The sequence below is a fragment of the Amblyraja radiata genome, chromosome 12 (genome assembly GCF_010909765.2).
Source record: "Amblyraja radiata isolate CabotCenter1 chromosome 12, sAmbRad1.1.pri, whole genome shotgun sequence".
Lineage (NCBI taxonomy): Eukaryota > Metazoa > Chordata > Chondrichthyes > Rajiformes > Rajidae > Amblyraja > Amblyraja radiata.
Window position 1 is genome coordinate 6,274,435 of NC_045967.1, and position 16,932 is coordinate 6,291,366.

At 42.9% G+C, this 16,932-nt stretch overlaps 1 protein-coding gene across 1 annotated transcript in view; it reads left to right on the plus strand.

Annotated features, from left to right (window-relative positions):
- Window positions 1–16,932, plus strand: part of rlim (ring finger protein, LIM domain interacting) — a 51,258-nt gene that overhangs the window by 25,535 nt on the left and 8,791 nt on the right. The window contains exon 3 of the mRNA XM_033030142.1: window positions 1,458–1,565. Coding sequence (XP_032886033.1) covers window positions 1,458–1,565 — 108 coding nt within the window. The remainder of the gene's footprint in view (window positions 1–1,457; window positions 1,566–16,932) is intronic.

Here is a 16,932-nt window from a genome sequence, read left to right on the forward strand (position 1 = left end):
TTCTTTAGCCAATAAGAGGCAGTTGTAGAGTACCCTGACAAAGATGTTATCTGAAGCGGAGAGCAGGTAGACCCTCTAGTTATTGGAGTAGGACTTGTGGCCTTTTGCGAAGATGGTCACAAATGCAGTAGAAGTCACCTGTAATATCCTCCTTTCCTCGGATGCGTGCTCCCATGGAGTGGCATGGAGGGGATTAAGAACAAACCATGATCAAGCTGTGTGGATTTGTGTACTCAACATCAGTTTGGCACCAAAGTATGGAGATACAAATGGCATTCTGGCTGATTTTTAGGAAACAGTGTAATTTGCATATACATTGCGAACTCAAATTAGAACAAGCTGATTTAGCATCATGTTATGAATAGTTAGTCCGTATAACCGTCGTATCCCATCAAACAATGCTTTTGATGATAAATCCATGAAAGTGGGTCCTGCAGTTGATTCACTGCTCTCTCATTACATCATTGAACAAACATAGAAAGCCTCATGGAAAAAGTAAAGGGGGAAGAATGAGTTGCTGTTAATTCTTTTTATCTTTCACATTACAGCTTACTAAATTCAACAGTTCAATTGAATATTAATTTGGCGTTGCAATTTTGAGTGGCAAGTAATCCAGACTCGTCTATTACTTTTGGGTTCCTCCATCTCTTATTTATGATACCTTTTACCATTTCATTTTGTCCGCTTTCCATTCTACGACAGGCCTTTTGTTCTTTCCTTCCCTTCCATCCTTTGTGCATCTTAACTTCCATTTCATAAGTAGGTTATTGATCTGCAATATTAACTTTTTCTCTCTCCACAGTTGCCCCCTAATTTGAGTATTGTCAGCACTCGATTTGTAGTACTTTGCTTTAATAAACAAAATGTCATGAATCTATACGACAGTCTTGCATCTTGTGATGCAGTGTCAGATCAATCAGAATTATTGGATTTGGCAGATGCATAAGAATAGATCTTTTACAGAAGATCGTAATATAAATAATTTCCCCTAAGATTTGATTAAATATATTTAAAATAATAATTTGACAAAGGTCCTCTGGTTGAAATCAATAGCGTAAATATGTGTAATGTTTGAGACATCATCTGATCTCGGCAGTGGATTTTTGAATATTATAATTGGCCTCTTGTTCTTGACTAGAGAGAGGGAAGGAATGTATGAGGATCACCCTTGCTGTTTTTTTGTATTGATATTTTTATTGGAAACACTATGCTTGTGTGTAAATATACCATAAGCTTGGTTTTGGCGCAATAATCCATTGATACTGTATTAATTTAAATAATTTTAATTTTAGCTGGCTGCTTCTTAAAATTTGCCAATCAAAGTTCCATCAAAAACGCAATGTAAAATAACATGCTAGAAGGTGATAGCAATTTTAGTATTGTGAGCTTGTGATCAGAACCTTTGTGATACATTTAATGGCATTATTCATGGGATCTATCCTAATTGTATTTTGAAGGGGAAATTACAGAAGAAGAACTTACCAGGCGCCTGCAGCAAGTAAAAAACGGCACAATTCCGAACAACCCTGATGCTCGAAGGAGTGAAGGCTCTGGTGACAATCGAGGTGAGCGTATAAATTAAAATAATCTAATTGGGAGCATAGTGATAGAGATATTAAGGTTTCCAGAATTCAGTTTAAAAGATTTAATTTGAAACATCATCATATTTTCAATTTTCATTTATGAGGTCGACTAAATGTACATCCATGTAGAATATAAAATAAATAGATGTCTTTGCTAAACTTTGGATTAACAGCACTGTGCTGTGGATCTCTTCGTGGTTGGGCCTGATACGTGGTGTCCATTCTTCTCTTCGAACCCCAAAATCTTTATTATAAATAACAATTTTAATGGATTTTTTCTTCCAAAGCAGCCATTCTACCTCTGTGTAGACTATTGTCCCTGGAGAGTGCAAGAGCTGAGACATATTCTCTCGAACATTTTCTACGTTTGGGTTGTTTCTAGCAGTGATGGTGAATCCTGCACATTGAGTTGACATCCAAATTTACAATAGCGCTCACAAATTTAGGTATTCCATTACGAGCTTCTTTCATATTCTTTCAGACCTGTAGCTGCACAGTCGACATTTGGAAATCTCCTGTTGCAGGTGGACACTGAATACATTAAAATAGCACCTTAGCCAATTGAGCCCATTTGGTTCACTCCGTTAATAAGGCTGTATTCTACCTCTTGCAAATTGAATCTCTATAAATCTCTATAAATCTTTCTTGGTGATTGTACCACCAAAGTGATTTTGTGTTTCCAAACTCAGTCCGTCCAAGTTTACCTTTCCAGGATTTGTCCGAAGAATGTGGCTCCTGGTGGCACTTGGGTGAAACCCATGAAATGAACAATTTAAAGCATCAGTGAATAAAAAGCACTTGAATTACTAGATAATTGAAGATATTAACCAGTTTACAAATCTATTTGAAAGCAGTCATCTATCATTCGTATTCCCATAAGTAGTGAAATGATTTTAAATGCAAATAAGAGAGATGATTCGCAAAATTGGCATTAGTGGAGAAAATGTTGAAGTCATTTGTAAGTATAATGGCCTGATTGCAGAGGAATTGCAGAGGAATACATCCTGTACAACATGTTTGCTCTAGCATTTAACAGAGACTGAAAAATCAGGTATTTGAGCAATAGAGTACATTGGCTTACTTGAGATGTTTACTGCCTGAAAACTTCTCAATTAAATGTTAGATTGATGTTATGCATATTTTTTCAATTAAACTATGATGAAAAACTATGTTGTATGATTTAGCCTCTGGTTGGTTGTAGAGAGATCCCCAAAAAAGAAGGCAGATCCTCATTGAGTCACCATTATCAATGGTGCCAGAATTATGAAAGCTAGTTTTCCCAAAAATGGTTTATAATAAAAATGCAGCTTGTATCAGAAGATGGTCCAAATAAGATGTAAAAGCAAGGAATTCCACTCTTAAGGTATCCAGACAATGGGAGGTTCGAGCAATATTTGCCTTATCTGGATGAATTGCATCTCAAAGTCCTACCAAATCAGTTATATTTTGCTTATTTTTGCATTTTATGGTCAAGAGATTTGCAGTTCTTATGTAATTCATGTATCAAAATAACTTATTTTGTATCCACATCTGAAAAAAGATTCTCTACACTAAGCTTAAGCAGCCTTAAAGAGACCGCTGCAGATTAATGTGGCTATTTCCTTACTACTCATAACTGGCAGCTCAAACTCTTGCAACTGGCCCCGTTCCATTTATGCATTATTTTTGCCCAATGTCTAGACATGTCATTATCATAATCATACTTTATTAGCCAAGTATGTTTTGCAACATACGAGGAATTTGTCCTCCCAACTTCACTGAACATGGGTTAATCTTGCACTTAACTGTACAGTTCATGGTTGTTATCATTTCATCTACAGATTTTCTGTTCTCCTTTGCCAATGTCCAGTTTCATTACATACATCAATTTTTGTGCATGTGCCAGATTCTCCGCTTTCTATCCCTTTCAGTCAGGACAATGCCCAGATGTACAATAAATGATTGCTGCGCAAATCCCTACATTTTGCAACAAACGGAATCAGTTCTGTGTTATTCCAAGCCATTTCATGCCATTCTATCGGCAAGTAAATGTTATCTTGTCAAATCTGAACTGTGGACTCCTCTCATTGTTCCATCCAGATCCTCTTTGTGACTAGTACATCTTTGTAATTGTATTTTTAATGTTTGTGACTTTGAACCACTACATCCATTCAGGTGTGTTTTGAAATGGACAAACTCAAAATATGGCCATCCAATGCTGCATCGGCAATAACTATCTTCACCCACATTTCCAATTTCAAAGAGGGAACAGAAAGACCTGGAGATGCAAGAAACTCATTTATAGTTGGAAGGACATGTTGAGAAGACTTCTTTGCATCCTTGCCCTTCCCCTCTGAGACCGACATCTAGCTCCCTTGACCTGACTCCAATTAGACCTGCCCATGCCCATACCCAGCACAAACTAATCACGTATATGGTTCTTATTCCTCGGATGTACTTTATTTTGTTTCGGGTCTAGAAAGGGCTTGCCAATCAGAAAAAAATCTACATCTACTGATCTTTTGATCCTGCTAATCACAAGCTTGTATCTAACCTCCTTTTCTATTTCAAAGTCCTTGAATATGTCTGCAGCTCCCAAATTAATTCACAATGTTACAATTAATCGCATTAAACCCTCGCAAAGAGGACGGGTGTGAATATATCCCAGTCATAGAGGGTTCCATTTTTGACGGATTTGGGCCATTTGATTGCTTTGGCAAGGACAGAAAATTGATTGTAAAGATTTTGAAAATGGGATTCCTAGAGAAAAGGACATGGAATTGGGAGGTAAAGTGTTCAAGGACTTTGGAGGGTTAAATGTGTGTGTGTGTGTGGGGGGGGGGGGGGCTACTGCTTTGGGAGTTTTATCTAGAAGGCTTGGGATGTTGGTAAACAGCAGCTTCAGGTACTTGCCTTCTGAGTTGTAAGCTATTTGGCCATAGAAAAAAATAGAGGTACAGTTCTTATTCAGTGATTATTCAGGCAATAGGAGACTGGCTAGCAGCTGTGGATGTATAGATGACTAACTTTATTTCGCTATTTAGGAATGGCATTGGAGATTCTGGTTCAGTTTCAAACGACAAAGCTATCGGTATAAGGACATGCCATTTGGTGCCTCATTGGCACCCAAGGTTTTACAAAGTGCCTGTCTGTGTTCACAACACATCAAGGATGCCCACGGTTATCTGCACTGGATGACAGATTCAACAGAGGCCCTTGGAGTCCCACTGGCATGATCATTCAGCAGGTAATCAATGCAATCCAGGAGTTGGGTTCATAGTCAATTAATGTTCTTTAGAGCATTATTTTGAACTAGCTGACTGGTTTGTGCTACTCAGATTTACCTTTTTTTTTTTTAAATGGTTCAGATGAAAAGCTGCCGAAAAACACTTTGGTGGCCATTTTGTAGTTGATGAACCTTGTTTAACTGTTCTGTCACTGACTGCCCCTTTCTCAAAAGGTAACGATTGACCAAGCCACTATTCTTGTTGTTGCATGGTAGTTATAATGCTGGTGGAGATATCCTTATTTGGCCATCGTGCCTAATTATTGGGGATTGGTCTTGTAGCTGCTGGCCATTGTGTGATTTTCCCAGAATATTTGGAATTTATGATATTACTGTGAAACATTTCCAGGTAATAATCCAAATTTGATTAATGCCTCTAAAACTGGGCAATGTAAGAATCAGCAAGTCTGAAGAAGGGTTTCGACCCGAAACTTTCCTTCGCTCCATAGATGCTGCCTCACCCGCTGAGTTTCTCCAGTGAAAAAAAATCTAAGAAGGCCTTAGCTATAAATAACAAGATCAGAATAATTACCAATACCGTTGGTCAATCAGTGGGAGGAGAGGAGATACCTTTGTTGGCCATATGTGAGAATTTGTGAAGGATGATCCTTGAAAGCGGAAGACTGAATGGGGAGAATCCTTTGCCTTTCACCATTCCACGCAGTTGTCCCTACACAGATCCTGATCAATATTGCACTTCAATAAGCTATTCCTCTTTCATACAAACACAGGCGTCCCTCTCCCTCTGCCTTTACAGAATTACCCTATTCCGCCGAATCAGCAGTTACTTTCTTTCTATTGTATCATCATTTGCAATGCGGTCTCCAGCTCCTCTGCAATAGGGAATAAAATGCAGATTGGGTGATAGTTTTGGTGAATGCATTTATTTGTTGCAAGTATAACCCCCTCCCCCACCCCTCGTTTCCAGATGCCTCCCAGTTCAATTCCCTACCCATTCTTGATCTGATGCCTCTTGGGCTATTATTTTCAAATTAAGGTGAACAGAAGCCGTGGGAATAGTACCTCATTGTTCAGATAAACAATTTGCAGCATTTCAGTCTGTTCCCATTTTTTTAGACTGCCAGTCAAGCTATTGATTCTACTTTTTATTGTTGCTCTTTTGGCCCCTTTTCTTTATTCACCTAATAATCATCCCAGCTAATAATGCAGTTGATCTGTTCTGCCTCCACCAATCTTAACACCTTGCATCTTTTTTATTTCCTGCATTTCTCCCCTCCACTTCCTGATTTGAGCACTTTATTCTTACCCAGTTTAGAGACAAGATCACAGTTCCAAAATATTGACCCTATCTCTATGTATATGCTGCCCCGTCCCATGTTTCCACTTTGTACCTCAGTTCAGAATTTTACATTTCCAGGATCTATGCTAGTTCTACTGTTTTGTACACTCAATCCACTACAAAGAGCTTAGTATTCTTTTTAGTATTTCACGTGAGAACATTTGGGTCTCACTAAAATTTGCTTCTCATTTGTTTAGACCCAGAAATTGCTCCACGGTTCATTGTTATCTTGCTGTTCTAAAGTGAGGTGTTGTTTCTATCATGCTCAAAGTTTGAATTCTTCCTACGCACCTCAATATTTGTACCACAAAGACCTAATGTAAATGACTATCAAAATAACAGATAACCAGCTATATAGTTGAATATTGTTCAGCCTGCAGGGAAAAAACATCAAGAATCGGTCTGGTCTCCACAGTGGCCAGTTTGCGGTTGTTTCTCATTAGATTTGGGTTATGGTTGAGATTTGCATGCTGATTATGATGATACAAATAATTGTCTCTTTACTTAATCTTTGTTTCCAATGTTCTTGTTTCAATTTATTTCCTTATCTGCCCTTCACCACACAACTCTTCCAGGCTCTAGAGATGCCTGGGTATTGGAATGTGGAGCTACCTAGATTATTCATTTTGAGTTTACTTTAGCCTTCCACAGTTCTGCAATTTGGAGTTCACTTTGGCCTTCTACAGCATAAACAAGCATTTCAAAATTTGAATGGAAATCTTTCGATTAAGTGATGACAATACTGTGGAGGGCATAAAGATAAATTGATGCCTCTGCAGTTTCTCAGTTAAAGTCCCATTCCAGTTCTGAAGTGGTGGAAGCCAGAGACTTGGTCATAGGTGAGCAGAAGATGCTTGATGGGGTGGTAGGTGTCCTTTCCACTGTATGCACATTGTTCCATGTACTCCATCACAGTGACTCAGTGTTGAAGGCTTTCTTCATTTTGAGCAAGCATAGCCTGGTGCCAGCTATATTTTTTTCAGGGAACCTTGAAACAATTTTTGTAGCTGTTTCTGTCATGCTGAAAATTGTTCACTGTGATGGATCTTGGAATAGAGTGCTTGTCTTGGGTCTGTCGTGCAGAATGCTAATAATGTGCCCTGCCCACCATGGCTGGTTGAGTATAATCAGCCTTCATCTTGGAGAATGCCTGCGCCTTCATCTTGGAGATCTTGGTTTGGAACGAATGCTGATATTGATTTTCGTATCCCATAGATTTAAATTATTTTGTGGACACCAAACTATTTGTATTTCTCTACTGTGGATTATCCATTTCTCTAAAGCCCTCGGGAGTGCACTCAATAGATTAAGTTCTCTTCGCTGTGAGGTGACTCCCATTGTATGAAAAGTAATTCAAGTTACAATACAATACAATAATTTATTGTCATTTGAACCTCAAATGAAGTTCAAACGAAATTTGATTTCTGCAGTCATACAACAAGAAAAGAACCAAAACACACACCAACACAATTTACACAAACATCCATCACAGTGAATCTCCTCCTCACTGTGATTGAAGGCAAAGTCTTGTCTCTCCCCTGTGTTCCATTCTTCTCCCGATGTTAAAGCCCCCGACAGGCGATGGCAAGTCCGGCGGCCGTTAAGGCCGCGCCGGGCGATGTAAGGCCCCGCTCCGGGTCTTAATGTTGGAGCCCCTTGCGGGCGATGGCAAGTCCCGTGGCCGTTAAAGCCACGCTGGGCGATGTAAAGCCCCGCTCCAGGTCATTTTCAACCCCCAACTCATGCGAGAGAAGTTGCCGTTGTGGGAGCTCCGAAAAGCGGTCTCCCACTAGGGACCCGCGAGCTCCCGATGTCACCGTCCACCGGACCTGCGGTTGAAGCCTCCGAGCTCCGGAGTTGGGTCGCAGCCGCGCGTCACCACAGCTCTCCGCGCTCCGAAGCCGGCAAGCCCCACGATGGTAAGTCCGCAGACTCCGCGACTGGAGCCCCCAGGTCGTTCCGGTTGGAGGCCGCTCCACGGGAAAAGGTTGGGTCACCGGTACTGGGAAGAGCTTTAAAGTTCCCCCCCCCGCCCCCCACATATACACAGCTAAAAACAATATAAAAACCACAACAAACTATACATTCAACGGACAAAAATTAAAAAAAGACAGACGGACTGTGCAACGTTTGTCGCTCCGCCCACCACCCAAAAGTTATCCAGTATCTTTTTATTTAAGAAGGGAAATTGGGATAACTCAGGAGATTGTTGTCTGGTAGGGAAGCTAATGAGAGTATAGGATTTACTCTCATTTGGATAGGATTTACTCTCAATCTTGCTCAATTTGAGGAGGTGGCAGAGGTTGATTGAGTAGGGTGGTAGATGTTGTCTACAAGGACTTGAGTAAGACATTTAACAAGGTTCCTCATGGTGGGCTGATCCGGAAGATGTATGGGATCCTTGGTGAATTGGTAGTTTGGATTCAGAACTGGCTTGCCCATAGAAGACAGAGTCGTGGTGGAAAAGTATAATTCCGGCTGAGAGACTGACCAGTGGTGCTCCCAATCACACACAGCTGCCAAGTAGTACGGATTTTCCATATATTTTGCATGGAAATGCGATTAGAATACGGATGTACGGTTTTGTGTTGTTAAATACGGAGTTCAGTTCAGTCTGAAGAAGGGTCTCGACCAGAAACGTCACCCATTCCTTCTCTCCAGAGTCGCTGCCTATCCTGCTCCAGGTTTAAACAGAGCGCTGTCAGTTTAAAGCTCTCATTTAAACGAAGAGCTGTCGGCTATAGTGCTGTGGGTTTTAAATAAAGTGCTACCGGCTGGAGCGCTATGGGCTTAAAACATAGCGCTATGGGCTTTACACATAGCTCTATGGCCACAGCGCTATGGGTCACAGACTGTTCATGAAGATTCTCATATAACAATGAGTCTTTGAGCCTTTGATAATTTTTCAGACAATGGTAGAATTCTGGATAAGCCTAGTGGTGAAAGGTTACCAGTGGGATTGCAGTTACATTGGGATTGGCCTTGATTTTACAGAACGGTGGATGGGGAGAGGGGGAGAGGTGGAGAGAGGGAGAGGTGGAGAGGAAGGCGAGAGGGAGAAGGAGAGAGGGAGGGAGGGAATAAGAGAGGGAGGGAGGGAAAAAAAAGAGAGGATGAGAGAGGGAGGGAGGGCGAGCAGGAGGGATGGAGGGAGAGGGAGAGAGAGGAAGGAGGGAGAGAGAGAGAGAGAGGGAGGCTTCCAAAATGGCTTCTACATCATCATCTGGTGCTAAAAGCAAGAAGCAGCCGTTCAAGCAGCAGTTTACAAAGAGATGGCAATGAATGCACTGTCAAGTAAGGTGCGTAGAAGACATGTCAATTGGTAGCAAAGTTGTGCATTCTTGTACTCTTACATGGGTATGACCGCACATAAAAAAAAACATTTTTTTCAGCAAAATGGCACTGCGTAAAAATACTGATTTCCTCAGCAAAATACTGATTTCAGGTACTAGAATACTGAAATGCTCTGACAAAACTTGGCAGCTCTGCAATACATGATTACAATCAAGCAGTGTATAGATACATGATAAGGGAATAACGTTTGGTACAAGGTAAAGTAAACAAAGTCTTATCAAGGATAGTCTAATGGTCACCAAAGAGGTAGGGGTCAAGGAAAGAGTGTTTACGTCGCGGCCCTGTTTCCACCATTCTTTCCACCACCACGCACAAGAAGCGACAAGACAGACACCATTGTATGCATATGCCGAGAAGTGTGTTCAGCTCTGGCTGAACAACTTCTAATCTTGTGTGTGGACTCGATAAGAAGAAGCCCAAAGAGGTAGATAGTAGTTCAGCACTGCTGTCTGGTTGTGGTAGGATGATTCAGTTACCTGCTAACAGCATTGATTTGTGCAGTAGGTGATATTATTAAACAGCGTAATATAACAGGGTCTTTGTCTCTGGATGTTTAATATGAACCCTTCCCTTTGTATGCTTCACTGGAAATGTCATTGATAACTTGGATCTTAGCGTAGAAATGGCTGCAAATGCAATTGCCGTCATGTGGTAAATCAATGACGGAGGAAGGGGCAATTTTCAATCTGGAGTGGAGATTATAGCCTGAAGGTTAAAATGAATTTGCCACAAAGAGGGAGGGGAGATTGGGATGATATTTTACAATGTGCTAGTACATTGGGTGTCTGTGGTGCATGATGCTAATGATGGTGAGAGAAGTTCTGAAGATTATTGGGAAGACCAATGTAACAAAAGGATACATAGTCCTTACAGACGCTTTGCATGAATCAAAACGTTCTTCCTGACCATATTAAATTCATTAATGGAGCGATGTTTGATAGCCATAGAAATACATACAGAAATCCTGATACAAAATTATCATATGCTAATTGATTTGATCGCAGGCAATGTATCACCACTTGTTGCCTGTTCCGTGTCTAGTCAATGATAACTGCATTGTTGTCACAAAGAACTGCAGATGTTTGTTTACAAAAATGACGTAAAGTGTTGGAGTAACTGAGCAGGTGAGGTTTTGGGTTGGGACTTCAGTGATTGTGGAGGAGGGGGGCTGCTGGAATAGTGATTAGCGGGTCAGGCAGCATCTCTGGAGAAAAAGGATGGGTGACATTTCGGGTCAATGCAGGTGAGTGGGATTTTTGATAAGCAGATGGTTGGACAAAGACCAGAAATGAAAAGACAAATGGTGTGAGGTAAGGAGAGAAGAGGCATGAATTGTGAAGCCCGAGGAATGAATATAGGTGGAAGCGGAGAAATGTGTGGGAGTCCAGGTAGGGTACAGGGAAGGGGAACGAGGGGGATAGGGGGAGGTACCTGCATTGTACTTTGCTTAAGACCACCAGGGGCGCCAGGGAGATGGCCAGCGCTGCCGGCAGTCTGTTCGTTTTTTCATCTTTTTGTTATTTTTAGTGTCTGTTAAGAGTTTGTTTTAATATACTTCGGGTTTTTTATGTGGTGGGGTGGATCGGGGGAAACTTTTTTTCAAGTTCTTACCTTCCCGGAGATGTGATTGATTTTCGGATCATATTCTCCGGGCTCTGCGGCCTACCATCGATGGAGTTGGAAGCCTCCTCTGACTGTCAAGAGCCCCACTGCGAGGCGCGGACTTAACATCGGAGCGCATCCCTTGCCTGGGATCACTCCCATCGCGGCCTGCGGACTTACCATCAAGGGCTCGCAGTCTCGAGAGAGGGTAGTCGGGAGCTTCAACGCCGCGGAAGGTTCGACCAGCCCCTACGCGAGGTTTGATCGCCCGGCAAGGGGGAGCTGACAACTCCCCTATGCAGGAGCTGATTGCCTCGACGCGGAGGGCCCGAACGCCACCGGCTACGGGAGTCAAGACTGTCCTGTCAACGAAGGGCTCGAGGCCCCCGACCGAGGAAGAGCAAAAGGAAGGCCTTGAACTTTATTTCGCCTTCCGTCACAGTGAGGAATGTGTAGGAGTCACTGTGGTGGATGCTCATGTTAAAATGTGCTTTTGAGTTTGTTGCTTTTAATTGTATGACTGACCTGGCCAGTGAAATTCCTCATATGTTGCAAAACATACTTGGCGAATAAAATCAGATTCTGATTCTGATATGGCAGGAGGACTTCTATACCATGAATGAACCGCTTCAGTAAAAGAGAGGTGAGCCAGAGTTGGAGTAAGTGCTGGTGGTAGTGATTCAATCTGGCATCTTTGAAAATGGTTCAAAGGTTTTAACCTTGTTGTAAGAGATGGAAAATAAGTTCTTTACCCACTGGATGTTAGGATGCAGGCTTAAACGGTAATAGTTAGAGATTCTCATAATAGATGCAATAGGTGCAGTGGACAAAGACTAGGATACAGTGCTGGAAGTTTATTAAAGTGATTGGATACAATTTAAACAACTGCACAAGTAGGTCCCGACGTAGCCCATTTTCCACTCTTACCCCCAATACTTGCTCACCAATAGTCTCAGCAGCTCAATTCGTAGCTGTGTTTAAAGTCCACCAGGCGCTCAAATATTTACCAAGCTTCTTTTCTACTTTTATTCTTTATCGCTGAATCGCTGAAACAGATTTCTCAACACACATTGAAGCTGTTCCTTTTTTTCTGAAGAAAAACAGTTGGAGGAATTCAGTGAGTCAGACAGCATCTGTGGAAGGAAATGGACTAAAGATGTTTCGGTTGGGAATGGTCCCTATACAAAATATTGCCTGACCGCTTCCTTTCAGAGATACTGCCTGACCCAATGAGTTCCAAAGCTTTATGTTTATTCCTCAAGGTTCCACAAGGCTAGGCTGTGAACGACTGAGTAGAGCAAGAAGTACTTGAAGGGGCCAGGTGCTTATCTCTCATCTTATCTCTCATCTTCACTTTGGGAAATGCAACCACCTGGCTGTGCTCTTCCTTCCTGCGTATGAGCAGTTGCTAAAAAGCACAGGCCCAGCGGTGAGAACTGCACAGAGCAGGTCATGAGGGCAGAGGAATGACCAACAATGCTTGGAGTCGGTAGTCTGGGTGATCTTCAAGGACTCCGCAACAGACCTGAACAAATACACCACAGTTGTTCCCGACTTCATAAGGAAATGTGTGCAGGAGTGTGTTTCCACAAATTCCATCCGAGTATTTCCCAACCAGAAGCCTTGGGTGAATCAGGAGGTCCGCAATCTTTTTTGCACAGGGCGTTACAGTGGCACAGCGATAGAGCTGCTGTCAGAGACCCGGGTTCAATCCTGACTCTGGGTGCTATTTGTTCGGAGTTTCTACTTTCTCCCTGTGACTGTGGGTTTTCTCCGGGTGCTTCGGTTTTTTCCCTACATTCCAAAGATGTGCAGGTTTGGAGGTTGATTGGTTTCTGTAAATTGTCCCTAATGTGTAGGATGCAAAAGTGGGATAACATAAAACTAGTGTACAGGTGATCGATGCTGGCATGGACTCAATGGGCCAAAGGGCCTGTTTCCCCGCTGCATCTCTAAACTCCTCTGATGACTAGATCTCAGGCATTCAAGTCTAGCAATATAGATTTACATAAGCCCGGTTACTACCTCGAGAAGGCCATCAAAAGGCTAAAGGGAAGTTTTGCTCTAAACTGGAGGATGGGACGGATTTTGCCATCTGTGGCGGGGCCTACATGCCATCACTTCCAACAAGGTCTAAAGAAGGGTCTCAACCCGAAACATCACTCATTCCTTCTCTCCAGAGATGCTGCCTGTCCCACTGAGCTACTCCAGCATTTTGTGTCTATCTTAAGTGGCAGCTCAAATTAGAACGAGGCATCACTCGAGTCAAGCTCAATTCTTTCAGCGCACGCTTCAATGGGGAGAACATTGATGTGCCTTCTTGGACCCGCATACCCCATAATGGTATTACAATCTCCATTACAGAGTCAAAAGTTACATCGGGGGTGAACCTTTGAAAAGTGTCGGACCTGATGCTGTACCTGGTCACGTTTTTAAATCCTACAGGACCAGCTGGCTGGAAATTATGTCAACATCAACTTCTACTGGAGTCTGAGGTTCCTTCCTGCTATAAGAGGGCATCAATAATACTGGTGTCCAAGAAGGATATGGGTGACATGCCTCAATGTCTATTCACCGGTGGCACAGAGGTTGGTTATGACATATATCAACTCCTACCTCAGCACTAAAATTTGCCTACCTCCACAATAGATCAACGGGGTGCGATCTCTCCGGCTCCATTCTGCACTGGACCTTCACTCTGCAGTGGACCACTTGGACAATAAAAATACATATGTCGGAGTTCAACACCATCACCCCCTCCAAACCTGTGACCAAGCACGGAGAACTGGTTCTCCGCACATCCCTTTGAATGAATTAATCTTTATGAATATACATAGGAACAGATAGGTGCAGGAGTAGGCCATTCAGTATGATCATGGCTGATCATCTAAAATCAGTACCCCATTCCTGCTGTTTCCCATATCCCTTGATTCCTTTAGCCCGAAGAGCTAAATATAACTCTCTTGAAATCGTCCAGGGAATTGGCCTCCACTGCCTTCTGTGGCAGAGAATTCCACAGATTCACAACTCTTGAGTGAAGAAATTTAACCCATCTCAGTCCTAAATGGCCTACCCCTTATTCTTAAACTGTAACCACTGGTTCTGAATTCACCCAACATCAGGAACGTTTTTCCTGCATCTAGCCTGTCCAATCATTTAAGAATTTTATATGTTTCTATAAGAAACCCTCTCATCCTTCTAAATTCCAGTGAATACAAGCCCAGTTGACCCATTCTTTCATCATATGTCAGTCCCGCCATCCTGGGAATTAACCTGGTGAACCTACACTACACTCGCTCAATTGCAGTAATGTCCTTCCCCAAATTAGGAAACCAAAATTGCATGCAATACTCCAGGTGGGGCCTCACCAGGGCCCTGTTCAACTGCAGTAGGACTTCCTTGCTCCTAAACTCAAATCCTCTTGCAATGAAGGCCAACATGTCATTAACATTTCTTCACTGCCTGCTGTACCTGCATGCTTACTTTCAGTGACTGATGTACAAATACACCCAGATCTCGTTGCACCTCCCCTTTTCCTAATCTGACACCATTCAGATAATAACCTGCCTTCCTGTTATTGCCACCAAAGTGTATAACCTCACATTTATCCACATTATACTGCATCTGCCATGCATCTGCCCACTCACACAACCTATCCAAGTCACCCTGCAGCGTCATAGCATCCTCATCGCAGCTCACACTGCCACCCAGCTTTGTGTCATCCGTATACCTGGAGATGTCACATTTAATTCCTTCATCTAAATCATTAATATATATTGTAAATAACGGGTCCCAGCACCAAGCCTTGCGGCATCCCACCAGTCACTGCCTACCATTCTGAAAAGGACCCGTTAATCCCTACTCTTTGCCTCCTGTCTGCCAACCAGTTCTCTATCCATGTCAATACCCTACCCCCAACAGCATGTGCTCTAACTTTGCACACTAATCTCTTATGTGGGACCTTGCCAATGACTTTTTGAAAGTCCAGAAACACTACATCCACTGGCTGTCCCTTATCCATTCTACTTGTTACATCCTCACAAAAATGCAGAAGATTAGTCAAGCATGATTTCCCCTCCATATATCCGTGCTGTCTTTGACCGATCCTGTCACTGCTTTCCAAATGCGGTGCTATAACATCTTTAACAATCGACTCCAGCGTCTTCCCCACTACCCATGTAGGGCTAACTAGTCTATAATTTCCCGTTTTCTCTCCCATCTTTCTTAAAAAGTGGGGTTGCATATCTTATTGTTTGGTAGGCCTAGGTACACAAAAGTACACAACAGTCTGCTGCCACGAGTTTGGTAATAAGCTTGGATGGTGATACGTCTATGAATAGGAGTCTGATGTTGGGGTCTCCCTTGTCCAGGTGTTCCAGGGATGAGTGTCGGGCTAGGGCGATGGCATCGTCCATGGACCTGTTGTGGCGGTAGGCGAATTGCAGTGGGTTAAGGCCGCTGGGTAGACTTGATTTAATGCGTTCCATAACTAGACTCAAAACATTTCATGATGGTAGATGTCGAGGCCACTGGGCGGTAGTTGCTTAGGGATGAGGTCGTGATTTTCTTCGGCATCAGGATGATGATGGTCTTCTTGAATTGGATGGGCACCTCATAACGGAGCAGCGATTGATTGAAGATGTCCGCAAATCGTCCCGCTAACAGGTCCACGCTGCTACTAAGGACACGGCCAGGAACGCCGTCTGGGCCAGTTTTATTTTCATGGGTTTACCCTCAGGAAGGCCAATCTAACCTCTGGTCCAGTCACCCTGGGGGCAGGCAGACGAGTCTGAACGGCCAAGTGTCACCTTCTGCTCGAAGCGAGCATAGAAACAATCGGTTCACAGGCTATACTATCACCACTGATGTTGCCTGACCTTGCTTTGCAGCCAGTTATCTTATTCAGACCTTGCCACATTTCCCATGTGGTGATTCAGTTCAATTCAAGGATACTTTATAGTCACATGAACCTAGGTACAGTGAAATTCTTTGTTTTTGCATACAATCCAGTAAAATCATACAGCAGACCTCACCTAGGCAGAACACAATGAGTCGCCACCTTTAAGGCGCCGACAATGTTACAAAAAGTTCATCAAACAGTCTTATCTTCTCGCAGGTGGATGCCGGGCCTCCCTTCATTCTCGGCGGCCCACTGCTGGGTTGCTCTTGGCTGCGCGGATCCCTCCAAGGTTCTGAGACTTGCCCACTGGGTTGTCCGCCTCCCCAGTGCATCTCTGGAGCCCTCTGCCACCGTGTAGCGCATTTCGGGTTATGTGGTGCGTGAGCCAGGCCTGCCATTGAGGCAGCAATTCTACTGCTGCGCTACCCTGAGCATATGGAAGTAAATGCTTCTAAGGAAATTATTGGGGTTAAGGTAGGAAAATTGCTCCCTGATTATTCTGGACAGTTATAACCTTTTGTGGATAGCATTTCCTTTCAAGTTACTCGATCATCCGGAAGCTTTCTGGTCTATTGCTCTGTCTTTAGCTATATTCCAAGGGGAAAGGCTTGTTAATGAACTCATAAAAGGACATGAAGTGCCTGAGTAACTCAGCAGGTCAGGCAGCATCTCTTATCTATATTCTCCTTTAGTGTATCAGCAAGGAGGTTGTGTTGCAGTTGTACAAGACGCTAGTGCATTGTGTTCAGTTTTGGGCACCATGTTATAGGAAATACGTTGTCAAGCAGGAAAGGATGCAGAGATAATTTACGAGGATGTTGCCAGGACTTGAGGGCCTGAGCTACAGAGAAAGGTTGAGCAGGCTAGGACTCTTCCTTGGAGCACAGGAGGATGAGGTGATCTTATAGAGGTATATAAAATCATGAGA